Source organism: Mustela lutreola, chromosome 8 (assembly GCF_030435805.1).
Source record: "Mustela lutreola isolate mMusLut2 chromosome 8, mMusLut2.pri, whole genome shotgun sequence".
NCBI classification, from domain to species: domain Eukaryota; kingdom Metazoa; phylum Chordata; class Mammalia; order Carnivora; family Mustelidae; genus Mustela; species Mustela lutreola.
Window position 1 is genome coordinate 133,947,108 of NC_081297.1, and position 12,656 is coordinate 133,959,763.

At 40.7% G+C, this 12,656-nt stretch overlaps 1 protein-coding gene across 3 annotated transcripts in view; it reads right to left on the bottom strand.

The window, feature by feature from the left end:
* The window catches only part of LOC131839345 (putative tetratricopeptide repeat protein 41), an 84,103-nt gene extending 71,523 nt beyond the window's left edge, over positions 1–12,580 (bottom strand). The window contains exons 1-2 of one of the 3 annotated variants that reach the window (XM_059186696.1): positions 12,278–12,580; positions 95–1,082 (exon numbers count right to left, since the gene is read on the bottom strand). In XM_059186696.1, the coding sequence (XP_059042679.1) occupies positions 95–896 (802 nt within the window). In that variant the 5' untranslated portion in view covers positions 897–1,082; positions 12,278–12,580. Of the gene's footprint in view, positions 1–94; positions 1,083–12,082; positions 12,181–12,277 lie in introns of those variants that run through there. The other 2 variants (XM_059186694.1, XM_059186695.1) reach the window with 2 other exon arrangements.
* Between the last annotated feature and the right edge of the window lie 76 nt (positions 12,581–12,656).

The window sequence follows — 12,656 nt, forward strand, 5'->3', positions numbered from 1 at the left end:
CAATCATTGCAAAAGTCTTCTTACAAGGAAGACATGCAAAACACGCTAACTTTATGTTGATAAGACACTTAGCTGTATCTCCATAGTTACTCACCCATATGCTCGATCATGAAAGTGGCTGGGTAAAGTTGTTTTATCACAACTGACCAGTCTTTGAAAACTAGCTCACCCAACTCGTGGAGGTCTTTATAAAATCGGACAGGGAGTCCTTTGTTAATAATTTTGGCCTTAAGCTTGCCAACCCTTAATTTTTCTTCATCATTCAGAGAGTCTGAGAGCAGCCTCTCCTTTTCCTCATCTAAAGTCTTCAGCAGCGTGGGTCCAGTCCTAAAGTAAAAATACTGAAATTGAGACTTATTCAGAAATGCCGCTTGGATGATCTCAAACTCCGTCAAACTGTAGTTGGGATTCTCCAGGACCCACGGATAACCATTTTTTGCAGCAACATAGAGATTCTGCTCGATTGGGGATAAACTTGACAAGTCAGTTCCTTTGGAGAACAGTAAAGGCACATGATCAGGGAGAAAGTCCCCATACGTCTGACCCAGCATGCAGATGAGAAAGGGAAAGCAGCTGTTCACATAGTCGAGACAGAGCTTCAGGCATTGGGCGTGGAGACAAGAATGCTGTCTAAACAGGTTGGAGGGTAAGGGCGGCGGGACCATCAAGGCCGCACACCTCAGGTCTACAGCTTTGAAATACGTGCCCCGGGAAATGCAGAGCTCATTAAGCTGAGGAAAGATGTAGTTTGCCAAAAAGTCTCTCTCTTCTTGAAAATCATTCAGAGTTGAGCAGATGTAAGGCTGAATGGGTTTCTGGAACTTTAAGACAAATTGGGCATACTTATCTACATTTGCCTTCTGGCTTATTCCACTTTGCTCAGGGAATGACATCATGCTTAAAATACAACCATTTTCATCCCGGCATAGCTGCCAATCTCCACGGCTTCTAAGACTTCTTCCTAATTATGTTAGTTACAAACACTTTGAAAACTTTCCCCCAAATGGTTTCTTTCTTATTGACATGTGAAGGTGAGAGGTGCCAACCAACGGGAAAATCAGATTTGAAAATCTAGTGGAAGACTGAAAAAGAAAAAAAAAATTCATTTTAGGATTAAAGGAAGTTCACATTCCCCTTCTCCCCCATAGCTTTTGCTGACAAGCTGAGAACCACAAGGTGAGCAAGCACTGGACCCGAGGCTCTCCCCCTCTCCCCAGACTACATTCCACCTTGCCAGTATTCCTTCCACCCACTGCTACTTCTGCCCCCTATAAATTTGTAAATCATGCAAGGGGACCTCCTGGGTGTGTGAAAAGGAAGACAAACCCAGAGAAGGATCCTTATGTATCTACGAGCTGAATTAGCCAAGACCCATGACCAAGGTCAGAAGCAAGAATGAATAGGTATGAAGTCGAGATTGGGATAAGAAGAAGATACCAAAGTGTAACAAGGCCCGAGATCAGTAATGCTCCAGGCATCTAAGAGACATGAGGAAGTTGGGATCTAAGACCTTCACGGAATTCTGCAACCAATTTTTTTTTAATCTTAAATTGAACAGACTCATACAAATTCCATCCACCTACATGAGCTAGGAATTCAATTCCACTGAGCTAAAGATAAAAAACACACCCTCCAACACTGATGTAGAGACGCTTGCACCTTGCTCAGAAGAAAAATAAATAAATAAATGAAAACGACCCTTTTTAGGAGATTTTTCTTAATGCAACTCATTTCCATACCAAGCACTGCTTTTTGGGTTATGTTTTTGCCTCCACCTAAGAAGAAACATCATTTTATCATGTATATGGCAATTTTTCATCACAATCCCTTGACAAGAATAATGCAGTACCTTTTCAAAAAGTTTAACCCCTTTACTTTGAATTGTCACAGTAGTTCAATGATAGCTAATATTGCCACCCTACTTTACAGTCAAAGAAACAAAAGTTCAAACAGGATAAGCAACATGTCCAAAGTCACTTGGCTAGTGAACGGAGAGCCAGGATCTAAACACAGGTTAGCCTGACTCCCGAACAAATACTTTACAGTATCTCTATATTACAGAGATAATGAAATCCCTTAAATCAATGGGTGGAAATGCCTATCCAATAAATAATATTGTAATAAAGAGGTGGCAACTTGAAAAAATTCAGTTCAAGCTGTACTCTCACATTACTGCACCCCCCCCAAAAAAAGACAGAATAGGTGTCATGAGTGCTTTATTAACAGACTTCTCTTCTGCCATGTAGGAGGCTGGAATTAGATTATCAGCCCTTGCAAATATCCACCCTCTCCTAGTCCCATGCAATCAGAAATCATTTCTATTTTAGTTTCTACCATATTCTCAATACCTAGTATAATGACTGGCTAAGCGGAGGTGATAGGTAAATATTTGTTGAATGAAAATTTCAACATAATTTTTCAATGAAAAGAAAATATAATTAAATATTTATCAAACCTGGAGAGGATTTCTGAAACTTACAAGCTGTAGAAGAAGTCACAATGGATGGACAGACACAGTTACATTTTGAAAGGACTTAAAAGGCAATCAACAGACTGTAAAAAATATTTGCCACAAATAAGTTTATCTTTATTTAAAAAAAAAAATACTGGCATCCTAGTAGACATATAAGCAAAAGATACAAACAGATAAAAAAAAAAAAACAATACAAGAATACATATAAAAGCACATGAAACCTTTCAAGAATTCAAAAAAAATTTTTAAAGCAATGATATACATTTTTAAGTATGTAACTTTGGTGAAATTTTATGTCATATATAGCTATGGAACTGTAAACTGGTCATTTTGGAAAGCTATTGCAAGGTATATTGGAAAATAAATGATAATATATTTCAAAATATATTAAAATGTTTACAATTTTTGATTCAGTGATTCTACTTTCTGGGAATCTCTCCAAGGAACTAATCAAAATAGCGAGAGACTATAGCCATTAAAATGTCATTATATTGTTTATGATGGAAAAAAATGATAAAAGCAAGTAAACTAAGTGGTCTTTGCTTTTTGTTAAGGGAATAACTAATAGGACAAAAGTACAACCACAGGTGGCAGCTTGTATATCTGTTAAAAAGACAGTTATGGGAAGAAAAAAAAAAAAAGATAGTTACAGACTTCTGCTTGTAGCCATGATAGAATGATAGGGACTAGACTTACCTATTCTCTTCAGAAAATTAGAACACTGGACAAAATATATTAAACAGACCTCAGGCAGTATGGGGGTATGAATCCTGTGAACTAGAGAAGTTTATCAGGAAAAGACGACTTTGGAACAAAGGGCGTTACTAGACTAGGAGTGACATTACATAATGATAAAGCAGCCAGTCCACCAAGAAGACATAACAATCCTAAGAGTGTATGCACCTAATAACACAACTCCAAAATACATAAAGCAAAAACTGGCAGAGGGGCACCTGCATGGCTCAGTGGTTTAAGGCCTCTGCCTTTGGCTCAGGTCATGATCCCAGGGATCTGGGATGGAGCCCCACATTGGGCTCTCTGCTCTGCAGGGAGCCTGCTTCCTCCTCTCTCTCTCTGCCTGCCTTTCTGTTACTTGTAATCTGTCAAATAAATAAATAAAATCTTCTTTAAAAAATGGCAGAAATGAAAGGAGAAACAGACAGACCTTTAACATAGTTAGAGATTTCAACACTCCCATTCATATATTATGTGTTTTGTGCTACAACAGCAGAGTTGAGAATTTGAGCCTGTGTGCAGGTATTGAGTACAAAGCCTGAAATATTTTCTATCTGGCCCTTTAAATGATGTTCACTGACCTCCATTCTGGGCCACAAACCAAAACTCAGCGAATCTGAAAGAACTGAAACCATATAAAGTGTGCTCTCTAACCACAATGGTTAAATTAATTAGAAACTAATAGAAAGATCCTGAAAAATTCACAAACTCTGGGAATTAAATATTACATTTCCAAATTTCTAAATTTGTGGGTCGAAAAGGAAGTAAAAAAAGAAAAATCAGTTATAGAAAGCAGATTTCTGCTTGTCTGGTGGAGGGTAGGAAAGGAAATAACTTGAAAGGGTCGTGAGAGAACTCTTTAGGGCAATGGAAATTTTTTAAAAAGATTTTATTTATTTACAAGAAAGAGAAAGAGAGCACGAGCAGAGGGAAGATGCAGAGGGAAAAGCAGACTCCTTGCTGAGTGGGAGTCTGATGTAGGGCTCGATGTGGGGCTCAATCCCAGGACCCTGAAATCATGACCTGAGCTGAAAGCAGACATTTAATTTACTGAGCCACTCAGGCACCCCGGGAATTTTAATTATAGTGGTGGTTAGGTATAGGCAGTCATTAAAATTTATCAACTGAACATATTTAAAATGGGTGTATTTAAATTTTATGTAAATTATACTGAGATAAAGTTATTTCTTAAAAAGTCTGAGGACTAGCAAGAGGAAAATATTTATAAGGGTTAGTTAAAAAGAAAAAAAAACTATAGGTCATAATATATGCCTTAAAATAAATAATAATAATAAAATAATAATAATAAATAATAAAATAATAAATGCCTTAAAAAGCAACAAAACACAGCTAAGTATGGGAAACAGCACAGTAAAGTGGTGAAAGGTCCAAGCTCAGAAGCCCAATTCCCTGGATTCAAGTTCTTCTAGTAAGTTTCTTAATCTCACCATGCTTCAGTTTCCTCATCTGCAAAATAGGGATAATGCTATCTATATCATAGAATAGTTGAGAAGATCGGGGCACCTGGGTGGCTCTGTGGGTTAAGCCTCTGCCTTCAGCCTGGGTCATGATCTCACGGTCCTGGGATTGAGCCCTGCATCGGGCTCTCTGCTCAGCCGGGAGCCTGCTTCTGCCTCTTTCTCTCTCTGCTTGCTTCTCTGCCTGCTTGGGATCTCTCTCTCTCTGTGTGTCAAATAAATAAATAAAATCTTTAAAATTAAAAAAAAATAGTTGAGAAGATCAAACAAGTTATTAGAGGCAAGATATTAAGAATAGCACCGATAACAAATATTCAATGAATGTTAACTATAATCATTAGAAAAAATGCACATGAGAAAAAACCAGGAAAGAATAATGGTATGGTAGCTGTGTCAGAATGGCTAATTATAGCAGATTATGGCATGTCTATTTCCTGGCTGGCTCACCTGGCTGGCTCCGTTGGCGGGGTGTGCAACTCTTGGTCTCAGGGTTGTAGGTTCAAGCCCCATTCTGGGTGTAGAATTTGCTTAAAAATAAAATCTTAGAGGTGCCTGGGTGGTTTGATCCATTAAACATCTGTCTTTGGGGGCGCCTGGATGGCTCAGTGCATTAAAGCCTCTGCCTTCAGCACAGGTCATGATCCCAGAGGCCTGGGATCAAGCCCCACATCGGGCTCTCTGCTCAGCAGGGAGCCTGCTTCCCCCTCTCTCTGCCTGCCTCTCTGCCTGCTTGTGATCTCTGTCAAATAAATAAAAAAAAAACCTTAAAAAAAAATCTGTCTTTGGCTCAGGTCTTGATCTCAGGGTCCTGGGATTGAGCCCCACGTCAGGCTCCTTGCTCAGTGGGGAGTCTGCTGTCACCCCCTCTGCCCCTCCTTCTCCCTCCCCCACCTCATGCTCACAAGCGTGCTCTCTCTCTCAAACATATAAATAAAAATATTTTTTAAAAAAAATCTTTAAAAAAGATAAAATAAAATAAAAAATAATATCTATGCCTTGCTCCACAATTGCTAGTTTTTGCTGGAAAAAAAGATAAAATAAAATAAAAAATAATATCTACGCCTTGCTCCACAATTGCCAGTTTTTGCCAGAAAAGGGGATTAAGACAGGGGAGGGGGGGAGCAGAAGGAACCTAAATGGAAGGAGTTATTTTTGAGTGGAAGGAAAATATAGAAAAGACGTGACTTTTAATTGTTAAAACAATTTAGTACAAAAAAGAATTTTAATCAGAAGCTTCATTATTACCATAAGTGCAAAATCCTTATCATATGCCACAAATAGATGGTAGCCATAAAAATAAATGCCTTAAAAAGCAAACAGTGTGAAAAAAATTCTAGTTAGATATACTTCTCTTTTTACTGAATAGATTAACATGTACTTACTAGAGAGACATTTAAGACAAACTTGTACCAAACTAACTTTCTCTTGCTTAATCAAAAAGACTGAAGCAGAATTGAAAGCCCCAACATGTACACCAGGAAATCAAAGTTATTTAATATCTGTCCCTGGCCCATCTGATAGCAGTAAGGGCCATCGATCGGAGTGGGTATACTCTTGGAGATTGAACTTGGGTGTTGGAGTCCCATAAACCCTGCCTCAAACGGACTGTGACACCTGTAGATCTGGAAAGGATGACCACATCCATGACGGGATTAAATGAGACTTAGCATAATAAGCACCTAATTGTGCTAAAATTTGTTTTAACACTGCTAAAATGGACTTCTCATAAAGAAATATCCTGCCCAGTGGGGTGCCTGGGTGGCTCAGTGGGTTGGGCCTCTGCCTTCGGCTCGGGTTGTGATCTCAGGGTCCTGGGATCGAGCCCCGCATCAGGCTCTCTGCTCAGCAGGGAGCTTGCTCCCCCCTCCCTTTTCTCTGTCTGCCTCTCTGCCTCCTTGTGATCTCTCTCTGTGTCAAATAAATGAATAAAATCTTTAAGAAGAAGAAGAAAAAAGAAATATCCTGCCCAACAGATTTTTAAAACAAGTTATCACTGTTTAATTTATTTATAATCTACACGGTCCATACTAAGCCCTCAATGTTTGCTATTCCTATTGTTGTCAACTGTAATATGACCTTTACTGCAAATGTTTGCCTTCATATTTTGTGATATAGCAGGCGCAACAGCATTACTCCATATATCACTGTACTTTATAACTAAAAGCTATGAAAGTACCTATTAATGGGTCCAAAGTTCCTCTGACCTTTTACAGAAATTTCTCTCAATATTTTAAGGCTTAAAAATTTCTATATTCAAATGCCACACCCCCTGCCCCCCACTCACAATGACCACAGGTTCCAACTTTGGTAAGTTTACCCTTGACAGCCCCAGATTTTTTTTAAGCTTCTAATGCTTAAAATGTCAATGGTAGAAATGTAAATTGGTACAACTATCCCAGAGGGCAATTTTTACTGTCAAAATCCTTCCAAAACAAGTCGTATTTTTTACCAAGCATTCCAATTTTAAAAAATCATCTTGTATGTAAGGATTTATCAATAAGGATTTTCACTGTAGCAATATTTATGACGGTTTAAAAATTGGTTATAAAGAACTAACAATAATTGGACAATCACAGTGTAGTCATAATGTGAAACAGTGTATATCCATTAAAAGATAACTTGTAAAAATGTTTATATGGAGGAACCTCACATGGTGGCTCAGTTGTTCAGAGTCTGCCTTTGGCTCAGAGCCCAGGGTCCTGGGATCAAGCCCTATGTCAGGCTCCCTACTCAGCAGAAAGCCTGCTTTTCCCTTTCCCACTCCCCCTGCTTGTGCCTCCCCCACACACACATGATGTGTATCTCTCTATCAGATAAATAAAATCTTTTAAAAAATGCTTATATGGGCGGGGCGCCTGGGTGCCTCAGTGGGTTAAGGCCTCTGCCTTCAACTTAGGTCATGATCCCAGGATCCTGGGATCGAGCCCCGCATCGGGCTCTCTGCTTGGCAGGGAGCCTGCTTCACTTCCTCTCTCTCTCTGCCTGCCTCTCTGCCTACTTGTGATCTGTCAAATAAATAAAAAATCTTTTTTTTTTTTTTTTACTTATTTGTCAGAGAGAGCCAGAGCGAGCACAGGCAGACAGAGAGGCAGGCAGAGTCAGAGGGAGAAGCAGGCTCCCTGCAGAGCAAGGAGCCCGATGTGGGACTCGATCCCAGGACACCGGGATCATGACCTGAGCCAAAGGCAGAGGATTAACCCACTATCCAGGTGCTCCTTGGATAGACTTTTTTAATCGACCTAATTTTCTAAGGCAGACTCTAGGGAGATATTTGTTTTTAATTAGTAGAAAATAAAATACAAACTATAAGACTACAGGTGAATTTAATTTAAAACAGGTATAGGAGCACCTGTGTGGCTCAATCGGCCAAGTGACTGCCTTCTGCTCAGGTTATAATCCCAGGGTCCCTGGATCAAGCCCCCAGAAGGGCTCCCTGCTCAGTTTAGAGCCTGCATCTCCCTTTTCCTCTGCTGCTCCCCCTGCTTGTGCGCTCTCACATGTGCTCTATCAAATAAATAAATAAATAAATAGGGGCGTCTGGGTGGCTCAGTGGGTTAAAGCCTCTGCCTTCGGCTCCGGTCATGATCCGGGGGTCCTAGGATCGAGCCCCGCATTGGGCTCTCTGCTCGGCAGGGAGCCTGCTTCCCTTCCTCTCTGTCTGCCTCTCTCCCTACTTATGATCTCTGTCAAATAAGTAAATAAAATCTTTAATAAATAAATAAAAAAAATCTTTTTTAAAAAAGGGCTTAAATTTTCTAATTGTATAAGAAAGCTATAGCACCCAGACATTTTATTAGCCAATGCAGGTGACCATTTTATAAATCCAAGGTCAATTCTCAAGCAAGCTAATTTAGGGTAAGCTGGGACAGGGTATAGGGAAAAGATCACAAAATATTTCACAGCAAAAACTAGTCAAAAATAAGATAAAACTACAGTTTCATTAAATATTTAGAAACACATTTATTGTTCTATAGCCAAAATAATACAAGTTCAGGTTTGGAAACATTAAACATTACATAAATTGCTTGATGAAAAACTACCCGAAAGTTAATAAAAGAAAATAATTATGGTTGTTTAGTGTCTTCTCTAAAATTTTTTTTTTTGAAACCTTCAAATAGGACCACGGAGTTCGGTGAGACACATCTACCTGTATAATTTACTATGATGGACAATGTGAGGCAGACAACCCTTAGGCCAGAACAAGAAGAAAAGCCAGATAAGATACTTGAGAATTTGTTTAAAGGCATCAGGATTTGAGGAGACAAGATTCCAAAAGAAAGGAAGCGTTGCTAAGTGAGCCCTACATTCTCTGTTGGTTTTTTCCCTCAAAATACTTGCTGGTTCTTATGCCACACGGAACCTATATTCTTGGAAGAAAGCACAATGCTGAAAAGCAGCAGTCTCATGGTGCCAGTACTAGAAAGACAAAAACTGGAATTCAGGGCCCAGCAGAGAGGAGGCCTGGTAAACACCCTCTGAATTTTGTTGCATTTTCTGGCTTCAATCCGCAAAGGTTTCCTGCATCCCTAGTGTGTGATCACAGGTGCTCTCATTCTCTTCTAAACTGGATTTTTTTTTTTTTTTTTAAATAAGCTCCACCAAAGGAAAAAAAAAATTTTTTTAAAAGAGGGGGGCACCTGGGTGGCTCAGTGGGTTAAAGCCTCTGCCTTCGGCTCAGGGGAGCCTGCTTCCCTTCCTCTGTCTCTGCCTGCCTTTCTGCCTACTTGTGATCTCTGTCTGTCAAATAAATAAATAAAATCTTAAAAAAAAAAAAAAAAATTTAAAGCAAGCTCCATGCCCAGAGTGGAGCTCAATGTGGGGCTTAAACTCACGACCCTGAGATCAAGACTTGAGCTGAAATCAAGAGTTGGTCGCTTAAACAACTGAGCCACCTAGGCACCCCTCCATGAAGTCTTTGAAATTTCCAGTTCTGTGTGCTTTTTGCAAGATTAGAGCAAGTCTATTGGTTTTTATATATTTATTGTTTACCAGATTTTCATACTCATTATAATGTTTTCTCCCTAACTGGAGTCTCTTGGGTTTCCAGGGTATACGGTTACTTCACCAGCGAGAAGGAATTTCAAAATAAATGACTTTGACTTTCCTAAAATTAATGACAATTACCCCATTTTCTTGTCTTAGACCCTCCAAAACAGTGTGAGACAATACTGACAAAATCAGGCATGTCTGTCTGGTTCCTGATTCCTACTGAAGCAGCGGGTTTTGGTGTTTTGCTGTTTAGAATGACAGTTGCTATCAGTTCCTTTGATCAAGGTACAATTTACATGTAACAAAATCCACTTTTCTTTAAGCGTAGAGCTTTTACTGCCATGTGTTTTAAACACCACCAAAATCAAGATCAAAAGCACTTCCATCACTCCGAAAAGTCCCCTCATATTCTTCTGCAGCCATTCCTCACAGCCTTGCTTCACTTTAAATAAGATCCATGCACTTACGCAACTCCCCTGTTACTATCTGTTCAAGCTCTGCCCAGAAACCGCATCTATATCCCTCACCCTTAAACAGCCAGCACCTTGCATAACCCCTGGCATGTACCAGATCAACACTTGTTGAATGAATGAATGAATGAACCAATCAGCTAACAAATTCACCTTGGTGCTCACTCCCATTCCTTAAGCTCCCTAATTCCAACTGTTTTCCTGCCTTAATCTCCCTGGTCTGCACTCTGCCTCCTCACTGCTGGACTACATCTGTATACCAGGTTAGCAACACCTTTGCCCATAATGGCACCCCTTTGTCTATATGATTTTCTCTTCCAAGAAGAGATTTACCAACAACACTAAAGGTAATTGTTTCCCATAGTGTCCTTGGATATACAGTGTCAAAGGGAAAAACTAAAATTAGGAAGCAAGGGAATCAGAGCCAAAGGTAGGGAGCTTAGTAACAGCATGGAGTGTAAGTTCCAGAGGAACTGGACCAAAATGGGATGTGAGAATCAATAATAGGTAAAAAGTCAGAAGAGGTGGACACTCCAGGTGACAAGATGCAAGACTGGGATCTGAATAAGCTGTCCTTTCTTTGCACAGGGTGCAAAGACAGGTATCATGCCACCTTCTGCCAGTCTATGTCTTACATCCTGCCTGCCTCAGAAATTCCCACCATCATCCGGTGAAACATCAACTCACAAGCATTGGTTCTATTTTGGAGGACATGTCTCATTCTCAGTTCCCTCCAGGTGCAACACCAACTAGCACCACTGACCCGTTAAGACAGAATTTGCAATTTCAGAACTGGTTGCTTAGTTGTTCAGAGCTAGAGAAAGAGCTGAAAAAGTTGAGTTGTGAAATGCAGAAAAGTGAAAGAACTCATCTTTTCTGAAAGCAAAAAAAAAAAAAAAAAAAAAAGGAGTTAAAATATTAAAAAATCCAATTATTTGAGATTTCTGAATGTAATTCTCACCCTGGTATACTCTTAAAAAAAAATAAATAAAGCACAAAAGCATTTTTTAAAAAGCTTTGTAAGGTACCTTTGCTTACTAGTAACAAATGTTGGTAATTTGAGCAGATGTAAATAAGTCACCACCACAATGTGTAAACACCAACCACAAGATTAAGATTGGCAAACCTAAATAGGGGAAGTTGCAAAAAGATTATGATAGCCTGTCACTGAAAAGCTTGTTTTCAGGAATTCGAAGGAATATCTACAAACAAATTCAAAGTTCCATTTTCCTGGGGGAAGCAACAAGGAAGGGGGTGTTTTTTGTTGGAAACAGGGTCGGAGTTGGGGTTGGGGGAGAGGTATGTAAAGACTAGGTTAAATAGATAAAAAAATATTTCCAAAGGCACAAGCTTAGGGTGAGGGACTTCCCTTGACGGAAAGACACCTGGTCCTTTGTGTCTTTCTAAACGCTGAGTAGGTATTTCTATGAAGTTACAAAGCTGCACACTCTCTCATTTGCAGCCCCACAGGTTTTGCTTTCAAATATCTGCAGGTGTATCCTCCTGCACCGGGTAAACGAGGGTTTTGTTTTTTTGTTTTTTCCTTTTTTTGTGCTAAACAGAACTTTGCGAACATGCTCTCCACCTGACAATAGGTTCTAAGGCCGCCAGTCACCGCCTCTGAACTTTAGGGAGTTGAGGGCATCAAAGTTGCTCTCAGTTTCCCTCAAGGGAGGAGAAAAAAAAAAAAAAGCAGCCCCACTACCCGCTCCTGCAAACCAGACCAGAAAGGCCGCAGGTTCCGGCCACTTTAATCGGAGAAGCTGCGAGGGCTCCGGCGGCCCCCACGTGACGCAAGAGCAGCCAGATTCGTGTTTACCAGCCGGAGGCGGAGTGCAGACTCCCGAACTCAGGGCGGCCGCGGCCAAGGTGTCGGAGCTTTCCAGACCTGCTTCTACAGATTGTGTACCCTGGAGAGTCCTGGAATAAATACAAACCTCTACTACAGTCAGAACAAGACGTAAGTTCTAAAACACGCAGCACATAATCACGGCAAAGACACGGTGGGAAATGCCGCAGGGATAAACTACGCAGCTGGCCCACAGGCCAAAGACTACGATTCCCAACATGCAATGCAGCGAACCCCCACCCCACCCCGATATGTTGCATGCCGGGAACTGTAGTTCCTCAACCGCCTTCTTCTAAAAAGTACTCCGGGGATTTTCAACCTCTCACGTGTTTCTCTTCTCCGGGATGCACGGCCAAAGAGAAAGTTGGCTGCGAAAAGGCGCGGGGGTATCATTCCCAACGTGACCCCACGCCTAGATGGAGAAAGCGAAGAACCGTTGCCATGACTACCGTTTCCCCTGGTCACGGAATAAACGTGCTCAAGGTTCCGGAAGTGGTTCCTCTGCGACCTCTCCAAAACGAGGGATGTGTTCTGTGCTGACGTTCATTGGGCCGTTTCCTTGAGAGGCCAAAGCTACCCAGGCAAAGGGGCGGTCCCGGGTGAGAGGGCCCGCGGAGTCATTTGATTGGAGAAGAGAGACTACGGATGACCAATCGGAGGGA